This window comes from Cololabis saira, chromosome 2 (assembly GCF_033807715.1).
Source record: "Cololabis saira isolate AMF1-May2022 chromosome 2, fColSai1.1, whole genome shotgun sequence".
Classification (NCBI taxonomy): domain Eukaryota; kingdom Metazoa; phylum Chordata; class Actinopteri; order Beloniformes; family Belonidae; genus Cololabis; species Cololabis saira.
In genome coordinates, this window is record NC_084588.1 from 42,120,446 (window position 1) to 42,140,909 (window position 20,464).

Consider the following 20,464-nt stretch of genomic DNA (forward strand, 5'->3'; position numbering starts at 1 on the left):
TACAATTTACAATAACAATTATTTTCATAAATACTACAGTTGTGTTAAATTACCCTCATGTAGATTCAAACTTGTAAAAAAGCTTGGCAACACACAAAAAAATACAAATAAATTTGAAAAAAACAGGTGGGTCTAAATGGAACCTCAACAAGATAAGAGGCCATGCAGCCGATCAAGCGCCATGTTCATGTACCAACCCAGCTTCACCCATCCAGTGTGAATGTATTTCCTCAAATATGAGAACACTACATAATCAAGTTTCTCCCTACAGATGGACGTTGTGTTGAGTAGACTTAAAAACAAACAAACAGAGATGGTTTATAGTTCTGTGAAGGTCTTCTAATGTTTTTCAGTGCTTCTTATCAATCATTTCCATCAGTTTTCTTTCATAACTCAAGTGATATTCAAATATTTCATAAGTAAAAGTTTCCACTGAGTCATGCGATGCAACAAAGTCTTGTCCTTGCAAGAAATGTGTAACGGTTGTTCGGAACTTCTTTCATCTCGGAAGGCTAATTTTAATTTATGCAACCAATAAAACCATCTCTGTATATCTATGCAACGAATCATCGCAGGGCAAGTCTCGTATATGTGAGGGCAGTGACGTCTGCAGGATTTCTGGGAGGTTATTGATCACGACTTCAAAACGTGAGCATGACTCATACAACTTTCGATGTGTTATGCGATTCATAACCCATCTTGTGAGTCAGTTCCTAAAGGAAAGTGTACAGTCATAGGTATCTATACACTAGCTGAGACACACAGAGTCTGCAGAACCACTGTGAACAGGTATGTGCATGCTCTATACACACCTATATACACACAGCTGAGGGGAAAGTGTATTGTTCTGCCCAGAATGTGAGAGACACAGCAAACTGCACAATGCAATGATGAGGCACACTGAAGGGGCTGATGGGTAACAGATCCCCATCAGACCGCCGAATAATGGATGTAAGGATAATATAAACAGGAAAGGTTGGACGTCCATTGTTCTGAAGCTTCAACTGGTACATCATGTGACTTAAAAATATAAAAAACAGGATTTCCATCACAGTTCTGAAAAATATTATCTTTGAATCACCAGAAGAAAAACAAAAAACGACACGGTAGCTTTATTTTTCTAACCGGGTTTGTTTTCATGAAGCATACTTTCTGATTAGAAGAAGAGAAAGATGCCCGATGATGAAACGGTTATCTGAGTGACAACATCGGGAGATCTTATCATGTAAATAAGACTGAAGCTGAACCAACTCTTCTGCGTTTACGACAGCATGTGCAGCAATGTGACCACCTGTCAGTCGTCAGAGTGCTGTGTCAAGACGGCCGGGCCTTTTGCTGTCTCCATCTCTGACGCTGAAGTGGCAGGTGAACCTGCCTCATTCTGCCTGTTACTCTCCCCAACTCTCAGAAACCTTTCCCACTCTCTGGCTTTACAAAAAAAAATAAATAAAAGACTCCCTTTCCTTTAAGGATTACTCTAAATCATACGGATATCATGTGACGTGAACTGTGCGGGCATGTACAGTATGTACGCTGTGCCAAAAAGGCCGTCCAACACTCGGCCATTGTGGCGGGTTACAGCGTGCCCCGCAGACATAAATAATCCAGCCTGCCTGATACATGATAATATGTGAATAATAGATGGCATGACTGCGGTTATGCCTGCACAAGCGGCTTGTTGTGGGCTCGGAGCCCAGCGGAAAGGGAACCCATAAATGGATGACCTAATCTAAAAATGTGTTGCGTATGCCTACATGGCCTTGGCACAGCCGCTCGCTTTATTTTCCACAGGGCTAGCTAAATAAAGAGAATTAGCTTGAACCTCGCTCACAAAGTGGGGGCAGGGAACGAATAACTACCAATTCATTCGGAAAGGAAGTGGAGTGAGAGAAGAAGAAGAAGAAGAAAAAAAAAGAGGCACACATACACACAAGAGCTGCATTATGATTTTCACGTGTGCGACGCTGCTGAGGTTATTAGGTAGAAATGTACCGGATCATGCTGGAATGTTCCCATTCAAGTTAATGGTAAAGAAGGAGAAGGAAAAAAAAACTAAAAGACGAGAGAGGGAGGAGTTGAAAGTAATGCACACAAGTAAAAGAACATAGTGCACACATGAAGGAGGGAGGAAGACAGAAATACAACATAAAAAACAGGCTTCTCTATCAGCGAGAGGGACCGAGGAGAGAGGGAGAGAGAAAAGATAAAATGCACCAAAACGGAGAGAGCGCTGCAGCTGTGTAATACATCTATAAATAACTGAAATTACAGCCTGCCAGCACTGCAGTGATTTCAATCTCTCGAGCAGCATTCAGGCCCAGAAAAACGGCAGGGACCATTACAGCCCATGAAAAGGTAGAGTAAGCTCCGTTTGGGCCGGACACCTCTCTGGTCCCCACCTCCCACCCCACACACACACACACACACACACACACCTTGTATTTTCCACATGTAGTGAGTGACGGGCTCAGCTCGGGGGGGACAAACACACTCTCTCCCCCGTAAACACACATCACACACCGTGGATGAACTACAGGAGAGGACAGCGTTCCCCCCCCGTGAGCGTGAGCCCGGATGGAAAAGTCATCTCCGAAATGGAGAGACAGCGGAGGTGCGGAGATAAGCAAATGAGTATGAAGGGGGATAACAAAAAAAGGGGGAGAGGAGGAGGAAAAAAAAAAGCAATGAGTTCAAGATGGCGGCAGTGCAGCATGAGCCAGTAGCAGAGGAGGTTGTTCAGTTCCTGCCGGGCCCCTCCTCCTCCTCCTCCCGTCCACGTCCCTCCTCCCTCCCAGCGCAGAGAGCAGCTCACTTACCCTTCCTCTTGGCCTCTTCACTGTAGACATGGTGGGTTTTTTTCCTTCCCCTTTACTCCCTCTCTCCAGCCGGCTAACAAAAGCCTTTGCCCTTTCGCCGGGTTTTCTCCTCTCGCTGTTGCTCTTACAAACACTCTTCCCTTTTTCTACAGTGGATTTCTCTCACTCTTCCTTGAGCTGTGGTGTCCCCCCCTCCCCTCTCTCTCTCTCTCCCTCTCTCCCTCTCTCCGTCCGTCCTGGTGCGCCTCCCCTCCTCCTTCCCGGTCAGCTCCTCTCCTCGGGCGAGAGAGCGCTCCAACTGTTCTCGTCTCCTCCTCCCCCAGCGGGCAGGGCTCAAGAGGAGCGCATGGGAGCTCTCGCGCTCTCTTTCTCCCCCCTCCCACCCCCCCCCCCCCTCGTTTGTCCCTTCACGGGGTGATGAGGGAGCAGCGCTGTTGGCGGTAGAGGAGGTGCGTGGCAGTCCAGGAAGCTCTCATTCTGCCGCTGTGTGCCGCTCCGCCGCCGCCGCTGCCACCGCCGTCGTCCGGCTCCAACTTGCTCCCGTCGCTCGTGTCAGAGTTGCCTTCCCCTGCCTCCTCCTTCCTCCCCCCTCATTGATTCCTCTCTCCGCCTTGCCTCTCGTGGTGCCGCTCCTCCTCGCCGCCGTCGTCGCCGTCGTCCTCGCCGGCCAGGATCAGGTAGGTAACTCTTGTGATTACCCAGAAACAGCCTCGCTCTCGTCTTCCTGGCTTGTTTGGTGGATTGTTTATTCCTCTCTGTCCTGTCCCCCCCCCCCAGCCTATACCGTCCCCGGTTGGTCCTCGCCGCCGTTCCCTCTGCCTTGCCGGGCCGTGTGTGCCGAGCGAGACCCTGGCAGCCGGAGTGGTGGAAAATGAAAGCACAAAGCAGCAAAATGCATCAGCATGAATATTAGAGATGTCGTTAAAACCAGGACTCGTTTTTCTCTCGCTCTCTCGCTCACCCCCACACACACATACACACACACACATGCTCTCTCTCTCTCTCTCTTTGTAAGGAAGTAGGCCAGCAGATGGTGCTAGCAGTTATTACATTAACTTTTACAACTTAACCCCCAAAGTACTGGATCTCTCCCAGACCACAGATTGGGAGATTCGCAGCTTTTTGCATCCTCGTGTTGGATGCTGCACACGAGATCATCCAGAAAAGAGAAACCCATCCCCAAACAGCTGAAAGGATCCCGGGAATATAAACCAAGGACTTTAGGAAACGAGCACCGTGAAGTACCGGAGAGGTTTCTCCACGTCCTCCGCTGATGGATCCAAACGCGTCCGCCGAGTCAAGATCGGGTCACTGTGGTGAAACTGGACGAAAAAAGAAACTCCAGAGGGGAAGCTGGGACGTGTCCAAGACATACAAGTCTCTCTGGCAGCCGGAGGAGACGTCGGGGGCAGGAGAGGGCCTTTCAGGGAACTCCTGACGCCGCGCTGCCGGGGCCATGTGCCGCCAGTCGCACATGGTATCGGGAATCACTTAGACACGCATGGCTGGCCTCCAGCCAGGTACAGTACTCAGCGCTACTGGGTCAGGGCGGAGTAAATACCCCACCAGCTTTCTTTCCCCCCCCCCCGGTCCATATTTACTGTGCACAAACCAGCCCAACAGATGTGTTTCCCACCCAACACACTGATATTTGTCAGCTGTTTTAGTTTTGACTGAAACAGTTCCAACGCACGATATTCAAAGTTTAAAATGCCTGTAATATTTCGGGGCAGTAAATGATGATTCAAAGGATTGGGCACCCTTTTTCACATATCCTCACTAGTCGGTCTGAATACGCAGCTGCTGATTCGAAAAAATTAATAAATGAATCACAAGAAACATCACAAGTCATCGCTGCAAATGACCTTCTGTAAGCTCTGCATTTTCTACTCAATGTTATCCTTTACAACACTATACCGTTCCTGTCCATGTCACTACTAGAGAGTTATTTACAACCGCATGTTGATTATACCCGATATTAGGGCTGGGCGATTTTGGACAAAAATAAAATCCCGATTTTTTTGGTAAAACTACAAAACACAATGGAATAAATTGTTTAAAATATGTTATCTTTATTTTTAAAGAAAAATAGCAAACAAATTTCCCTATTGGGAATGAAGTGCAATTGAAAGATACTGTAAATCCTCCTTGAGTTTAGTAAAGTGACAACATTTACAATTTTCTTGACCAAACAAAGATGACTAGAGCTCTGTCTGTAATGCAGCCAGCTGCAAAAAAGGAACATCCATTTTCCGATTTTCCTTTTTTAACATCGATTTTGATTAATAAATCCGATTTAGATTTAAAATCGATTAATCGCACAGCCCTACCCGATATGGCTTTAACTTGAAACGGGTATTAATACTCGCCATGACTCTCGTCATCTAGGGTATCTTACTGAGATGTCTTGATATGAAACTGGCACCGAAGCCAGTCTCCGTCCTTCTCAGTGGTTTTTACTGTTTAACATCTTACAACTTCATATCTCCTACAGAGACACAGATGGCGGCCTGGTGTGGAAAAGCGACGGCTGCTCTTTGCGAGTACGAGCAGCAGCAGCAGCAGCAGGGGCAGCAGGGACCGGATCAACCTGCCCGAGCCGGGCCTTGGAGTTTGGCCTCTACAGCAGATCACACGCTTGCTCTCCAAGTTAAACAGATCCATCGTGGGATGATGCCCAACAGGGTACGATACCTGGGCCCCGAGTTGACAGCACAAGCATCCCCAGCACAACAGGTTTCCACTAATAAAAGGAAACTGATTCTCTGCAAAAACAAAAAACACCCAATCCTCCAATAGTCATTTCTGAAACGTCACCACCAAAAACTCTTAATATAATAATCTTTCCCCTGAAAATCTAACACTGAAACAGCAGCTTAAAAGGATCAAATGAGTCTAGAAAGCACCTTAGTTGAAACACTTAGTGAAGACACGTGGCTTGAAGTGGTCACATATTAAAACATTTTCTGAGAGAAAGACGAAAAGAGACCAACAAGTGAATATTGTCCACATGCTTCAACGGTGAAATGACACGGCCACAGCTCCTGGCAACGAGACAGTTAATATGCAAACAAGTCTGGCAGCTCTGTACGAAGAGGAGGGGTTTCGTTTGAGGACATAAGAGGGAGGAGAGAGCGGCGGTGGGAGGGGCGGAGAGAAGCAGAACTGGTGAAAGGAAGCACGCTGAGGAAAAAAAAAAGAAAAGAAGAGTGCATTTGTGCGCAGGCTCAAAGAGGCGGGTGGCTGCAGAGGCACAGGTGTCTGTCTCTGCACACTCCATTACTTCCTCATCAAACAGTGTGCATTAGCCAGCCGCTGCTCTCGCTCCGCGCCTGCACCACAGCCAGAGTGTGCACTAACTCACCATTAGGAAGATGAGAGCTGAGTGAAAGCAACGCACTCAGTGAAGCAGACGAGGTGGCCGGCACCCACGGGTGTCTCCGAGCCCGCCGCTACACTCCCATGTGATCCTTGTCAGGTTGAGTTATAACGTTACACTGTGTTAATGACAGCTTTAGCCGTGGTGATCTGAGTGGAGAGGGAGCATGTTGGAGCTTTTATGCAGAAAAGGCACATTTGATTTGGCTTCAACTTTAAACTTTCATAATTGTGGGCAATTATGCTGCTTGCACTGATGGTTAACTCTGATGAAGTGTCCTTCAGATATTATGAGATATCTGTTCACACAACGTAAGAAATATGCTGCCTTTCATTTTAGCTAAAAGTTGATTCTCTAGAGACCCAAAGTTTGTGCCAAATTAAATGTCAAATATATTCAAATTCAACCCAGACTGGATTATGTTTGATCAGGAGCCAATAATATGGAAAGTTGTCATTTATCACGCTATTAAATGTCCAAGGCTGATGCAGCAACGAAAGAGATTGATGACCAATATTTTTAAACCTATGCAGAAACAAAAAAATCAGAACACATACTCCTACAAAAAAAGTTTTCTTTTTTTTGCCTTTTATGTAAACACAAAACATTAACCCCAAAGTAAAACTAGCTCCCAGTAGTACACTGGCCACGGTTACATGATGTTTTTTTATTCGGAATTCATTATTCCGAATTAAATAATTCCGAATTAAACTATTTTCCTTCGAGTTTACATGGAAATAGTAATTACGAATTATGGTTTACATGGAAAACACGTTTGATCGGCTTTATCCAATTCCTCTTAAGGTCTGGGGGTTGGGAAGGTTCTGATTGGATAGGGGGGCGGACCGGAAGTTACGTCTCCCGGAAGAAAAACAAACTTAGCCGCTACTAAGTTTGCTGCCATCTGTTCTTTTAATTATTTCCAGGTCCTCCAAGCTATTTATCAAATAAATCGTCTCTGCTCTTGACCACCGTTTACTGCGTGCTGCCATCTTGAACTTTGTTTCGAAAACAAGCCCAGCGCAGAATATAAGCGTCATCGCGACAGACGGGCGAGGGAACGAGCAGCGCAGAAAGACCGGAATTAATTTAAAGCGGAATGAGTGTATACATGATCGCGGAATTATTGTATTCGGATTTAAAATCGGAATAAAGCAGCCACTTACTTCGGAATTAAGTTTAATTCGGAATGGCCATTTTCATTCGGAATTAGGTGTATACATGGTAATTATTACTCATTTTAAATCGGATTTAATTTTAATTCTGAATTAAAGAGGAATTAAACTTCCCATGTAAACGCACTGACTATTTCTTTTAGAAACAGACAAACGCTCCCTCTGTTTAGCGACAGCGGGAGCGTTATTCTGCTGTCATGTTGAAACCCAGACACGGGGGAAGTAAAGGCCTCGAGGCTGATGCCTCGTTTGTCCCAAGTGCACCGGGAACAGTTGTGACTCCAAGATGATGGCTACGTCTGAACTTTAATTTCACTTTAAATACCTGCACGCAATGCAACCATTTGTGCATTTTCAGTGGGAAAAGGACATGGGTGCCGTCACAGAATATGAGTGTGACACCTTGCAACACTGGAGTAAAGGTTTGTCTGGTGTATTTCAGTGTATCAGCAGCTGCTGTTCCAGCTGTTCTGCTGTGCCTCGTTCCTACGCGACGCTGCCCCTGTCTGCAAACACGTTACTCTGCACTCGGACGCAGTGTCAGGGGCGTCATATGGCAATAGCTAGCAAATCATGCAGCGATAAAGGTGGCACACACCTCAATATTACAGTGCAGCACCCACAAGGAGCATTTAGTAGATCATTTATATTTGTTTGTTTGTTTTCTCTCATTGTTATTGTTTTTAAACGGCCAATTTGATTTAAAAAAAACGAACAAAATTACTGATACCCATTTTTTTTTTTTTTTTTAAACAGCCCTGATAACTGGCCAGGCTGATGATAAAATGGGATGATGTGAACTTTACAAATCCCGAAGGATATTGTTGTCCCAGAGAATAAACAAATATTAGGGAAATATACACAATTACAGGAGGAGAATAAGTAAATACACATCAAAATAAGAATGCAAATTAAAAAATAAATAATCTAAATGTATCTGAATGAACGTGGAGAATAGTGGCTTGAAAAATAAATAAAGTATAAAAATGTAAGCTAAATAACAACAAACAGAAAAAACAAATAAACATGTGACAACAAGTGAACTGAAAATAAACAGATGTTTTTAACAGAGATGTTGCACCTGACAGCGATGAGGATATTGATAGTCCGATCATATTGCACAGGAAAATGAATGAGCCTGTTAATTATGCATCCCCCCTGCAGGAGGGCGGTGGGGGCTACACAGTTTGATTGACAGCGGTAGGAAAGACCCCCTGCAGCGCAGGGTGCACCTCGGGGGTCTCAGCCTACGCCTGGGGGTGCTCTGACAGGGTGTCAGGGTCTCACTCGGGGGTGAGAGGTGAAAAACTGGGCAGCTTCCTCAGCATCTTCCTCTCCTACACCCCCACCCAGGCTGCAGCTCAGAGCCAGCTCTCCTGATGAGCTTACCGGGTCTGTTTGTATCAGCTGCCTTAAGCCTGCAGTAATCAGTCTAAACTCCAGTGTTTATAACCTATCAGATGAATAGATCAGGATCTCAATCTGCTTCAGAGCACAAACCAGGGTCCCAAAAAGATTTGCAACAGAGTTCTGGTACTCTTGTCATCTGTCACTTTAGAGGAGGTTGTGACAGTAAACATAACTGGCGTTCAAATGATTGAAAAGTCTGATCAAAATGATCAGCAGTATGAAGCTTTAGATAAGGATCTTCAGTTAGCCTCAAAAGGATATGTATTTTTAAATTGTTTTTACTACATTGACATAAATTTGTGCCCAATAAATACACTCATCACTTTGAGCCCCAGCGTTTATTTAACCCACGTCTTCCTCTTCACGCTTCCGTTGCTCAACGTTGCGTACACAGAGGAGACTTGTCGTTTGAGATTACTAACGGAGAAGAAAATGATCACATACGCCTTGTAACCGCTTACAAATACCTCACCTATTGATGAGTGGATTGCTCTCTGCGTAGGGGCAGAACAGAAAATAAATAAGTCCTGCTAATTAGACTCGGGGGTAAAAGCCAGACTGGAGCAAGAGGCAGCAGCAGGGTTGATAAATGAAAGGAGACATGAGGCTTAGCAATGCCTCCTCGACCAAAACACAGCCCCGCACATTAATGATCTTATATTAGGGGTCAGCACCCAGAGAAGCCGGGCTGCGCATGCTGCCCCCTAGGGAAGCTGCTGGAGATAGAACTGAGCGTTATTACTGCGCTCCGGCTCTCTGTGCTGCAGCGAGACGGTAACAAGCTCGCGAGACACAAAGCGTGCACTTCATGACAGGCAACTGGCACTTAAATGTCAGGTCAGGAGTGCGTGAGGAGGGTGAGAAAGCACTTCACCCACTTTCCCACACAACCTTTCCAGCTGTTCAGACAATAAAATGTTGCGCAGTTTCTTGGCAGCGATAACCACTTAACACTAGTTAGAAACGACGCACACCTCGAAAGATTAATCAGTCATCACACGTCTTTTTTTTTTTTTTAAATAATGACGCTGCTCTGGCTTACCTGGTGACTATCCGTTATCAGAGTTTAATTCAGCGTTTTCTTTCTTTCGATGACACCGTTCGAGGCAGTGACTGCTAGATGATTCAACACAACTCTAAAGTATGTGCATACACCTGGCTAGGATATTTACAGTAAATTTGCACACCTGATGCAGTCACACAACTGGTCCACCTCAAGAAAGGATGCTCATAAGTGTTGAAAAAAAATAGATTTTCCGATTCTAAATCATTTCTCACATTAATTCCTAAAAATCGATTCATTTGTTTAAAGATCGATTTTTTTTCATCATTACATTACAACTTTTGGTATTTTTTTTGTTTATGCCCAAAAAAGGAATAACATGTTTTTGCCTTTAAATATGTTTAAAGGTATGAAAACATTAAAGTTTTCAGTCATAATTGCATAAATTGTCTATATTTCATTACTTTATATACTGTCTTGGGGTTACCTTTGCATAAAATGCTAAAAACCAAATTCTCAAAAATTAAAAACCGAAAAAGACAGAAAATGGAAAAAATTCAAACGGAATGTGGAAAAAAATAAAAGTGATTTCATACGGCCTCTGTTTGCTGCCCTGGATCGGTTTGGTAATTCTGCCCCACAGTGTTTCTGAAAGCAGTTCTATCAGCATACTGGGAGCTGATTGGTCCTTACAGCATCATTAGCTGCCAATACTTGCTGTTGAATCTCAATATAATAGTAGTAGTAATATGTTGCATAACTACACAGTCATACAATTCATGCAACAGTTCAAAAAACTGTTTTAATAACACTAACCCAAATCGATATCGTAATCGAATCTGATCAAATCTTGATAAATCTATTCTGAATCTTAAGAAGCAGAATTGAATCGATTCTTCACATTTGAATCGAATCCCATCCCTGCTCATAAGACCCTGCTACACTTCCACATTGCGCTGATCCAACAGGATTTGGCTCTTCTGCAAAAGACTAACAGACTTACTGCCTTACTTCATCAGTTGCAGCAAAACATACACAGTCACACGTTCCTTCTGCCAATAAAAGGTTTATATAGTTATCCTAAGCAGGCACGGGTTTGGTAGAGGTCAGTCAGCAACCATTCTCCATCGCAGGATGTCAGAAACAGCGCTGTCACGAGTTAATTCAAAGGGATTTGTGGTCCCTCACTATCTGAGTTGAAATGGTGGAGGTATTGTCCCGTTTAAATCTTCTGATAAACTGCCAAGAGGCCGGTAATTAGCCCACATTTGAATATAGCGTGACTAATGTCCTGACAACCGAAGATAACTGCTCATTTGATTGGTTGTGAGTAATATTTTCAACTGAGAGACCATGCGTGTAATGTGTTGTTGCACTTCACGTTGAGGGCTTGCTTGTTTACAACAGGGAAACTCTGCATGTGTGTATTTTACTACAGTAATAAATGATCCTCTAGCAGGAGATGACGAGCCAAACACGAACACTCGGGTTTTCAAACGCTGGCAGCAGCTCACATAATCGTGTCAGTTCATATGAACAGACGAGCGAAGAACAGGGAGGGAAGAGGACGATTTTGGGACACTACAAATTAGAGGATTTTACACCAAACCAGTAAGAAACTTTAAAAGTATAAGAAACGATTGATCAGCCGGTGACTGGAAACGACCGATTTCCAGCTTGACCGGCTCTGACTGGTGACCGGCCAATCAGAAACTGAGATTTTAACTATTTATTTACCTTTTTTTGTGGCTTGTAAACACATCACGGCTGAGGCACAATGCTGCAGAGTCTCAGGTGAAACATGTCTTTGTCACGGAGGACTTCCACTGTGATTGCAGCAGGATTGTAAAAGACAGCAATTTGTGAAGCTTCAAAGATTTAAAAAGAAAAAACAGGGAAGAAATGCGACAAAAACTTTGGGCACAACCTTGATCCAACACTTTAAATCGGCCTCATCCTGCCGAGGTCAGTCAAACGAAAAGCTGACACGGTGGAAATAAAGCAAGTAGACCACACAGCAAGCAACCTCTCTTTCACTGACTTCACAGTCTTCCTACGCCCCCCCCCCCCCCCCTTCAATATCAACATTTGGCATATTCTTGAATTTGACGACCGACTCAGGTGATCTTGAATTTAGTTTAGTTTTAGTTTATTTTCGGTCATGACACACAAAAAAATAAATAAAAAACCAAGAATAAAACTGACAACAAGAAAACGTTCAATTGTTCAAAGAAAACATAACAAAAAAAGTTTCCAGTATACAAAAAAAAATAAAAAATTAAAATTAAATTAATTAAATTAATAAAATAGAAGCAAAAAGTAAGAGAAAGACTGCCCGTAAAACAAATTGCCTCTGTAGGGGTAGAGATTTTTTAAAATAAAGGTGCAGTCTACATGTTACCTTCATCCTTAAAAAATCAAAGCAAATCACCAATTAAATAAATAAATACCCAAATCAACATCAAACCACTCATTAATTTAATATAAGGAAATCATCCTTCTTTTCAATGTTTTTTTAAATAAAGTTAAAGTTCTACATAATTTCAAATCTATATCTAATTTATTCCAAACATCCACCGCTGCCGCTGTAGTGCATCTTAGTTTGGTGTTGGTTCTGATTGTTGATTTTCTGTATATACTTTCCCCTCTGAGGTTGTAATGGCTTTGTCTTAAATTGAACATATTTTGGATACAGTCTGGCAGCATGTTATTGTTGATTTTGAACATGAGCTGTGCAGTTTTGAAGTCCACCAGTTCATCTTTATATCCTCTCGCCCTCCTCTCTTGAAACACACACAGATCAAAACAGGGAGAAATCATCTTCAGGTAGCAGCGTTGCAGAATACCGTTAAATGAATATAAACATCTGTTCAGGGATTCTTCTTTTCCCAGAAAAGCTCCAAGCAAAACATTACAGGAAGCTCTCAAACGAACTGTAATTCATGTGTGAATGTGACAGTCAGTCAGACCGCTGCTGTCGTGTCTGCACTAACCGCGATGATCTAGTGGACGCGGCTCCAGCTACTCACACGGCCTGCTGTGTGGCACCGCGGCTTACAGCGAGTGTGGAAAAACCGAGGCATTCTGCTGCCGCTGTCGTAACGTAAATAATAGTAAATGACACAAATATACTAATTAAATTCTGCGGGAAACACTGATCACCAATAAGAAGATAAGTAAAGTCATTAGGAGGAAAATAATGGCATCATCGGCCCTGAACCATCAGCCTTCTGATCTTCTGTGTTAAGGACCTAAATTCAGTCGGTTTTACTGCAGAACTTCGGACATGTGATGTCTGCTTCATGTCCACGATGAGACTGACTGATCGTCTCCGTTTTCATTTGTAACACTACACATGCTGCACTTTGAGTTCAAGATTTCTGGAAGAAAGAAAAGAAGACTTTTTCTATAATGAGATGGGTAAAAAAGAGAAAAGGGTTAATGACTTCAGTCGGCCCTCAAGTCTGACCTACTGATTTCCATCCTGAAACTGCAGCAGGTTCTCTCTCTCTCTCTCTCTCTCTCTCTCTGGATGTATTTGCTCAAACTCAACCAAAATGACAGTCTATCTCCTTTATGAACCCAATTATGCATTGTCAGCATCCATCTCTTTCTTAAAATCTCAAAATCAAAACAAAATGTGATGTGAAATAAAAATACATCTGTTTTCCCGCAGAAGGTTAACTCAAAAAAAAGTGTTGCTTTTATACAAATGGCCTGCACTGGTCAGAGTCTGACCGTGAAAGCAAAAGGCAGAGCTGAACAATCATAAAAGAGACGTCTCCTACTCGACCGTCATGGGTCAGGGTTTCCAAATCTGATGAGCCGACTCAAACTCAAGGACATTTTCTGAATCTCCCGTCAAACTACATTCTGGCAAATCTTTCAACAGGTTCCTAAGAGTTCTTAAATGGGACAATTTCTAAACCACTGAGACAGCATGAATAGCAGGTCTCCATTTAAAATAATTTCCTCTCCTTTACTCGCTGCCAAGTAAAGAACAAAATGGGTAAAACCTGAGCATTGTTAAGAAAAAAAACAACCTCATTCTGAACAATGAGCATTTAGCAGGAAAGACAAAGGATAATCTCAGCTTGGCTGCGCGTCAATCAGACATGGCGACAGAGAAAAGCAAGCAGTGACTCTATCTAGGGCATCTCCCCTTCTTGCATCATCTTTAAGTGTCAGCTCGGAGGGCAGCCGCTCAGCAAGAATTAAGATATTTTAAGGGCCAGCGCAGCGTGCATGCACCTGAAAGCATGGCTCACAATGAAGGGAAGAGAGCGATCCAGCCACAAGGACACGTTTTACGTTAGCGGACAAATCTCAGATTTTACAGGACAGTAACGGCACCTGGGATTTTTCCCCTCTAAAAACACTAAATCAAAACAAAAATAAATGTTACATTGTAGTTTCTGCAAAGACTTTTGGCTTTAAAGGCCAAATCTAGGTAAGTCCAGCTGACGCTGCAGGAGCTATCACTGTACATACCTATCGGGCCAGATCATCAAGCAGATCATGAATTCAAATGCTTCAGGTGGGTGATTTAAGGGTAGAAAGAAATATGCAAGCAGCAGAAGATACCAAAGAAACACTCTTTTAAGGGAAAACCATCTAATCTTCAACATTACAAGCACTGCATTCAGATCTTTGACGAGAGCAGTATTACGACAGTGAGTGGCTCATGAACATAACATCCATGCCAACGCACACAAACACTATGTTTGTCTTTATTCACGAAGCCAGAGTGTATTAGCTTCTTTGACAGCAATGATGTGGAGAGAAAGCTTTAAGAAGAAAGGGTGGCCTCTGAAGAAGTGATCGTTTTACAGGTGCTGCATGACTCATCTTCTCTGGGGAAAAGAAACCTATTTTGCATTTTGAGTAAAATGCAAAAAAGATTAAAAAAAATAAAAGGCCCCCATGTGCTTGGCATGATGAAGCAGAGGAGGGCAGAGCTGAGATCACCCGTGAGGCTGGATTTTTGACCTGCCGTTCGGGGAAAATGGTATGTTGCTCTCCGAATCAGAAATGGCACAGCGGGTCAAACACCAGTCAGTGAAGTGGAGCGAATACGAACCGTGCAAAACAAGCAGGCCGGATGACGCCACTCATTAATGGGAACATCAGTGCAAACCGAAGACGGGAGCTGAGCGGTGGTCCCTCAGGAGGAGAGAGGGAGAGAGAACACCAGACAGAGGCAGAGGGATGGCAGGAGGGAGGGAAGACGGAGGTAAGTAGACGAGGTATATTCAGGAGGAGGCCGTCATCACCGGAGCAGTGACAGCCCCCACCTGCCTAAACAGGAGCACGCAGAGACGCAATACCAACGTCACACACACGCACGAGCCTACAGGTTAATGCTTTTCCAGCCTGCAGGCATCGTGGTTCAATCACGCATGGGCTTTTTGATGCTCTGAATTGTTCATCCTGCGCTCTTAAACATCTCTGGGGAAACGGGATCATAAGCGCTTACCTGGAATCACTCATTTACTTAAGGTGGATTTAAACTTCTGCGTGAAAGCTACGCCGAAGCTTAAGCGTAGGTGTGAATTAGGGATGGGCGGTATGGACTAAAAAAATGTATCACGATAATTTCTGGCATTTATCCCGATAACGATAAAAAAGATACCAATTTTACTCCACCTTTGTAACTATAAATCTATCACCACATTCAGTCTTTGGAGCCCCCAAAACACTGCTCTAAAAGATACTAAATGCTACTAAACTACACCAAATTGAATTAAATTGATAAAAACCAATTAAATGATTACACCTGTACTGCAAAACTGGAATGACTCAAGCTCCTCGCTCTCAGATCCGCCTTCAACGGGAATTTCCTTCCTTCCTTCCTTCCTTCCTTCCTTCCTTCCTTCCTTCCTTCCTTCCTTCCTTCCTTCCTTCCTTCCTTCCTTCCTTCCTTCCTTCCTTCCTTCCTTCCTTCCTTCCTTCCTTCCTTCCTTCCTTCCTTCCTTCCTTCCTTCCTTCCTTCCTTCCTTCCTTCCTTCCTTCCTTCCTTCCTTCACACAAAAACGTCATCAACTGGAATTTATCGTTTTCACCGCGAGATGACAAATTCTTACCGTGGGGAATTTTTTTGACGGTATATCGTGAACGGTATCACCCATTCCTAGTGTGAATCCAACGGCGTAGCCGCTAAATGCAACTACACAAGAACCTTGATTGGTAGATTTGGCCTTATTCATTTCTCCAATTTCTTTTTTTGTTGTTTTCAAGCCACATAAAAAGATATATTGTTGCTCCAACCTGCATAAAATATACTTTGTCTGCTCCGTTATCATGTTTGGGCTATAACCAATTAAATGATTACACCTGTACTGCAAGACTGGAATGACTCAAGCTCCTCGCTCTCAGATCCGCCTTCAACGGGAATTTCCTTCCTTCCTTCCTTCCTTCCTTCCTTCCTTCCTTCCTTCCTTCCTTCCTTCCTTCCTTCCTTCCTTCCTTCCTTCCTTCCTTCCTTCCTTCCTTCCTTCCTTCCTTCCTTCCTTCCTTCCTTCCTTCCTTCCTTCCTTCCTTCCTTCCTTCCTTCCTTCCTTCCTTCCTTCCTTCCTTCCTTCCTTCCTTCCTTCCTTCCTTCCTTCCTTCCTTCCTTCCTTCCTTCCTTCCTTCCTTCCTTCCTTCCTTCCTTCCTTCCTTCCTTCCTTCCTTCCTTCCTTCCTTCCTTCCTTCCTTCCTTCCTTCCTTCCTTCCTTCCTTCCTTCCTTCCTTCCTTCCTTCCTTCCTTCCTTCCTTCCTTCCTTCCTTCCTTCCTTCCTTCCTTCCTTCCTTCCTTCCTTCCTTCCTTCCTTCCTTCCTTCCTTCCTTCCTTCCTTCCTTCCTTCCTTCCTTCCTTCCTTCCTTCCTTCCTTCCTTCCTTCCTTCCTTCCTTCCTTCCTTCCTTCCTTCCTTCCTTCCTTCCTTCCTTCCTTCCTTCCTTCCTTCCTTCCTTCCTTCCTTCCTTCCTTCCTTCCTTCCTTCCTTCCTTCCTTCCTTCCTTCCTTCCTTCCTTCCTTCCTTCCTTCCTTCCTTCCTTCCGCGAGATGACAAATTCTTACCGTGGGGAATTTTTTTGACGGTATATCGTGAACGGTAAAATATCGCCCATTCCTAGTGTGAATCTGACGGCGTAGCCACTAAATGCAACTACACAGAACCTTGATTTGTAGATTTGGCCTTATTCATTTCTCTAATTTCTTTTTTTGTTTTTTTCAAGCCACATAAAAAGATATATTGTTGCTCCAACCTGCATAAAATATACTTTGTCTGCTCTGTTATCATGTCCGGGCTATGAACAGGAAGTAAAAGAAAACTTGAGATTGCGAGGAGAAGAACCTACACTGCTGTCTAGTGGCTGGTGGTGGAATTACAGAGAAACGCAAAAAATAACGTAGAAGTATAAACACCAGAGACGCCAAAGGTTTAGTCCCGTCACAATTAACAATAGATTGTGTAATTATAATTCCACCCTGGATCTGAGTGTAGCATGGTTGTTGTTGCAACACAAATGGATTTTCATGCACAGCCATCCCTCAGGTTTACAGGAACTGGCCAGGAAGAGAGCGAACAATCCGATCTGTGGCTGCATGAGGGACAAAAATGCTTCTCCTAAAGCCAGAGCTCAGAGGAGGATGGCCAGACTGGTTTGAGGTGAAGGAGACCATCTCTGAACACACAGCATGTCCAACCCTGAAGCAGAGGAAGCCTCTTTCCTGTCGGCTAAGAACAAAACATTGAAGCAGCAAATGAAATGGACACTGGAAAATTGCCGCCTCGTCTGATGAGTCTTGATTTCTGCTGCAATGTTCAGACGGTGAGGTCAGAACTTGATGAATCACGTATCCATGTTGCCCGTCTCGTATCAGCAGTTCAGGCTGGCGGTGGTGTGATTGTGTTGGGAGATATTTTTAATGGCACACTTAAGGCTCCTCAGTTACAACCGAGTATCACTTAAAACCCACAGCTTACCCAAGTCCTCCTACAGACCACGTCAATCCTTTTCATGACAACATTTGACCAATTTTGTGATGGCTACTTCCATAGTGTGCTCCGTTTCAAAGGCTAAAATCATTTCAAACTAGTTTGTTGAACACAACAACCTCACTGTACTCAAACGGCCTCAACAGTCACATGATGGCAGTCCAACAGAGCACCTCTGGGATGCGCTGGAATGGGAGATTTGCGTCACGGACATGCAGCTGGCAAATCTGCTGGAACCGTGTAATACTATCGTGGCAATATGGGCCGAGACCTCGTGGGGAACGTTTCCAGCACCTTGTTGAATATATTCCATGTAGAAGGAAGACGGCTCGAGAGGCAGGAGACAGTCCAACCCGGTACCAGCGAAGCGCTACCAGTAAAGTGACCAGTGGGATTATTTCTAAACATTTTTCAACAGTGGTGGGTCAATGACAGATTTGTAGAGTTTAAGCCCTATTATCACCACCTCATTACACCATTTTTGAGTTACATTTCTTTTGAAAAGTTATAATTCCTATTAGGGCTGTGCGATTAATCGATTTTAAATCTAAATCGGATTTATTAATCACAATCGATGTTAAAAAAAGGAAATCGGAAAATCGATTTTCCTTTTTTGCAGCTGGCTGCATTACAGACAGAGTAAGAGGAGGATTTACAGTATCTTTCAACTGCACTTCATTCCCAATAAGGAAATTTGTTTGCTATTTTTCTTTAAAAATAAAGATAAAATATTTGAAACAATTTATTCCATTGTCTTTTGTAGTTTTACCAAAAAAATAGAAATCGAAATCGAAAATCGGGTTTTCAGAGAAAGAAATCGGGATTTTATTTTTGTCCAAAATCGCCCAGCCCTAATTCCTATTTAAAATCATGTTCCTGCATTTCCATGTTTAGTAAATATTGATTTGTCTTTGTAGGGGTTATTTACTTGTATTTTAGCCATTTTATCCTGGGATTTTCACTCACTCCCTCACTCACTCACACACTTTCTTTTTTCTCTATTTCATCTCTGTAACAAGGATCGAGGTGAATTACTAGGGATACATCTGTTGCAGAACTAAACTGATGCGTGTGAAAGGCCTGAGGGCCTGAACTTCAAGTGTGGAAGCAAATGCTGATGCAGGACGAAGGACGAAGGCTAAAGATGACATAAATAGTCCTGTAGGTGGTTCTTTTGAATAACAGCCGTAGGTAGATTTGTTCTCAAACTGATGTGACTCTTATCATTTAACAGTGGAACAAGATATTCCTCCACTAGTGATGCCAGTAGAGCATAACTCTGAACTACTTCACCCTCACAGCCAATGGCAGCGTCTTATGGCGTTTTTACACTAGTACATACTCAGCCCGACTCGACTCGCCTCGCCTTTGCGCTTCTAGGGGTCGCGGCAGGTGGAGGCGTGCAGAGTAGACACTTTTTCTGTAACTACTCTGCCGAGGTTCTAAGCGGCTGAGTCGGCTGCATCTGATGTCATCACACTACAGGCCACCGATTGGTCAGGGGGCTCTCAGACGTCTGAGTCAGGAGGCGGAAATCAGCGAAAGAGCGACTCGCGGCTTCTTGTTCATTTTATTTACTGTGCAAAAGTCTGTTTCATGATCCAACTCTGAGGTGCAGATGTTCATAAAACTGGTGGCTGAGGAGAGAATTAAAAAGGGATGAAGACGAGCGATGAGGAACGACCAGATCCACCAGGCGCTCGGTCACTTCTCAGCTGCTCGCGGCTCCAGCTGACTTTTTCAGCAGCGTCAAGATAAACAAACAAAAAAGCGTTGCTGCTTGAAGCTTCTTTCACTCTCATTTTTTTAACTTGATATTGAACACAAGTCACAGACCCAGCAGCACATATATCATCTCCTCCAGGTTCTACATCTTTAGTGTTGTTGTCTTCCCCGTTTTAATCACACAATCAAATACGTCACAGCAGCTTCGCTCCAATCCGCCTACTTCTCATCTGCGTGTCTGAAAAGAAACGAGGGCAAGGCGAGACGAGTCGAGTCGCGCTCAGTAGGTACTAGTATAAAAGCGCCATTAGTGACACTTAGTGGGATGAATAAAGAAATACGTTTATTTTCCAAGTAATCTTTAAAATAAGCAGCGACTCCCAAGTTAAATTTTTCTTGTTTGCTTGGGGAGGGGGGGGTTATTTTCCAGTCTCAGGAAAATAAATCCACAAGATGTAGTGTTCTTATTCACAAAGCTAAACTAAAAATTTGAGTTTAACATTTCTAAATAAATAATATGGAGCTGAAAGAAAGATGGGTGATTTCTGAAATCGCTCCGATGGATGGATGGATGGATGGATGGATGGATGGATGGATATTTAAAACTCATGTCCATGGTTATCATGGCCGGAAAAGTACATTACAAGATCCTTTAGAAGTATCTGATGGATACAGGAATTGCTGGAAATTCCAGAAATCCTGTGCAAGCAGGTAATAACAGTATGAAAGTGCAGAGTATAGGAAAAGATGCTACCATTATTAGATTAACTTTTATTGCATACAACTAAATATGCATTAATATGCACCACACCTGCATTTGCCCCCCATAAATATCCTCAAATGGCATTCAATTAAAGAGACAGACCAATTTCCATATACAGGATTTATGTGGTTTGCACTGAAATTAAGTTTCAAATGATTATAGCAAGCGTCTTATTCATGTTATTTCTTTTTTCCATATCATGCCAATTTCTAA

At 43.5% G+C, this 20,464-nt stretch overlaps 1 protein-coding gene and 1 long non-coding RNA gene across 8 annotated transcripts in view; one reads left to right on the forward strand and one right to left on the reverse strand.

The window, feature by feature from the left end:
• The window catches only part of chd9 (chromodomain helicase DNA binding protein 9), a 119,416-nt gene that overhangs the window by 59,391 nt on the left and 39,561 nt on the right, over positions 1 to 20,464 (reverse strand). Inside the window, exon 1 of one of the 7 annotated variants that reach the window (XM_061745827.1) lies at positions 2,817 to 3,159. The exons of 5 other annotated variants lie outside the window; for them this stretch is intronic. In XM_061745827.1, coding sequence (XP_061601811.1) covers positions 2,817 to 2,846 — 30 coding nt within the window. In that variant the 5' untranslated portion in view covers positions 2,847 to 3,159. Of the gene's footprint in view, positions 1 to 1,992; positions 2,032 to 2,816; positions 3,160 to 20,464 lie in introns of those variants that run through there. One more of the 7 variants, XM_061745837.1, reaches the window with a different exon arrangement.
• LOC133463988 (uncharacterized) lies at positions 3,077 to 5,639 on the forward strand. Its single transcript, XR_009784398.1, has 3 exons — positions 3,077 to 3,493; positions 3,594 to 4,336; positions 5,311 to 5,639. It is a non-coding gene; the product is annotated as an uncharacterized LOC133463988 (long non-coding RNA).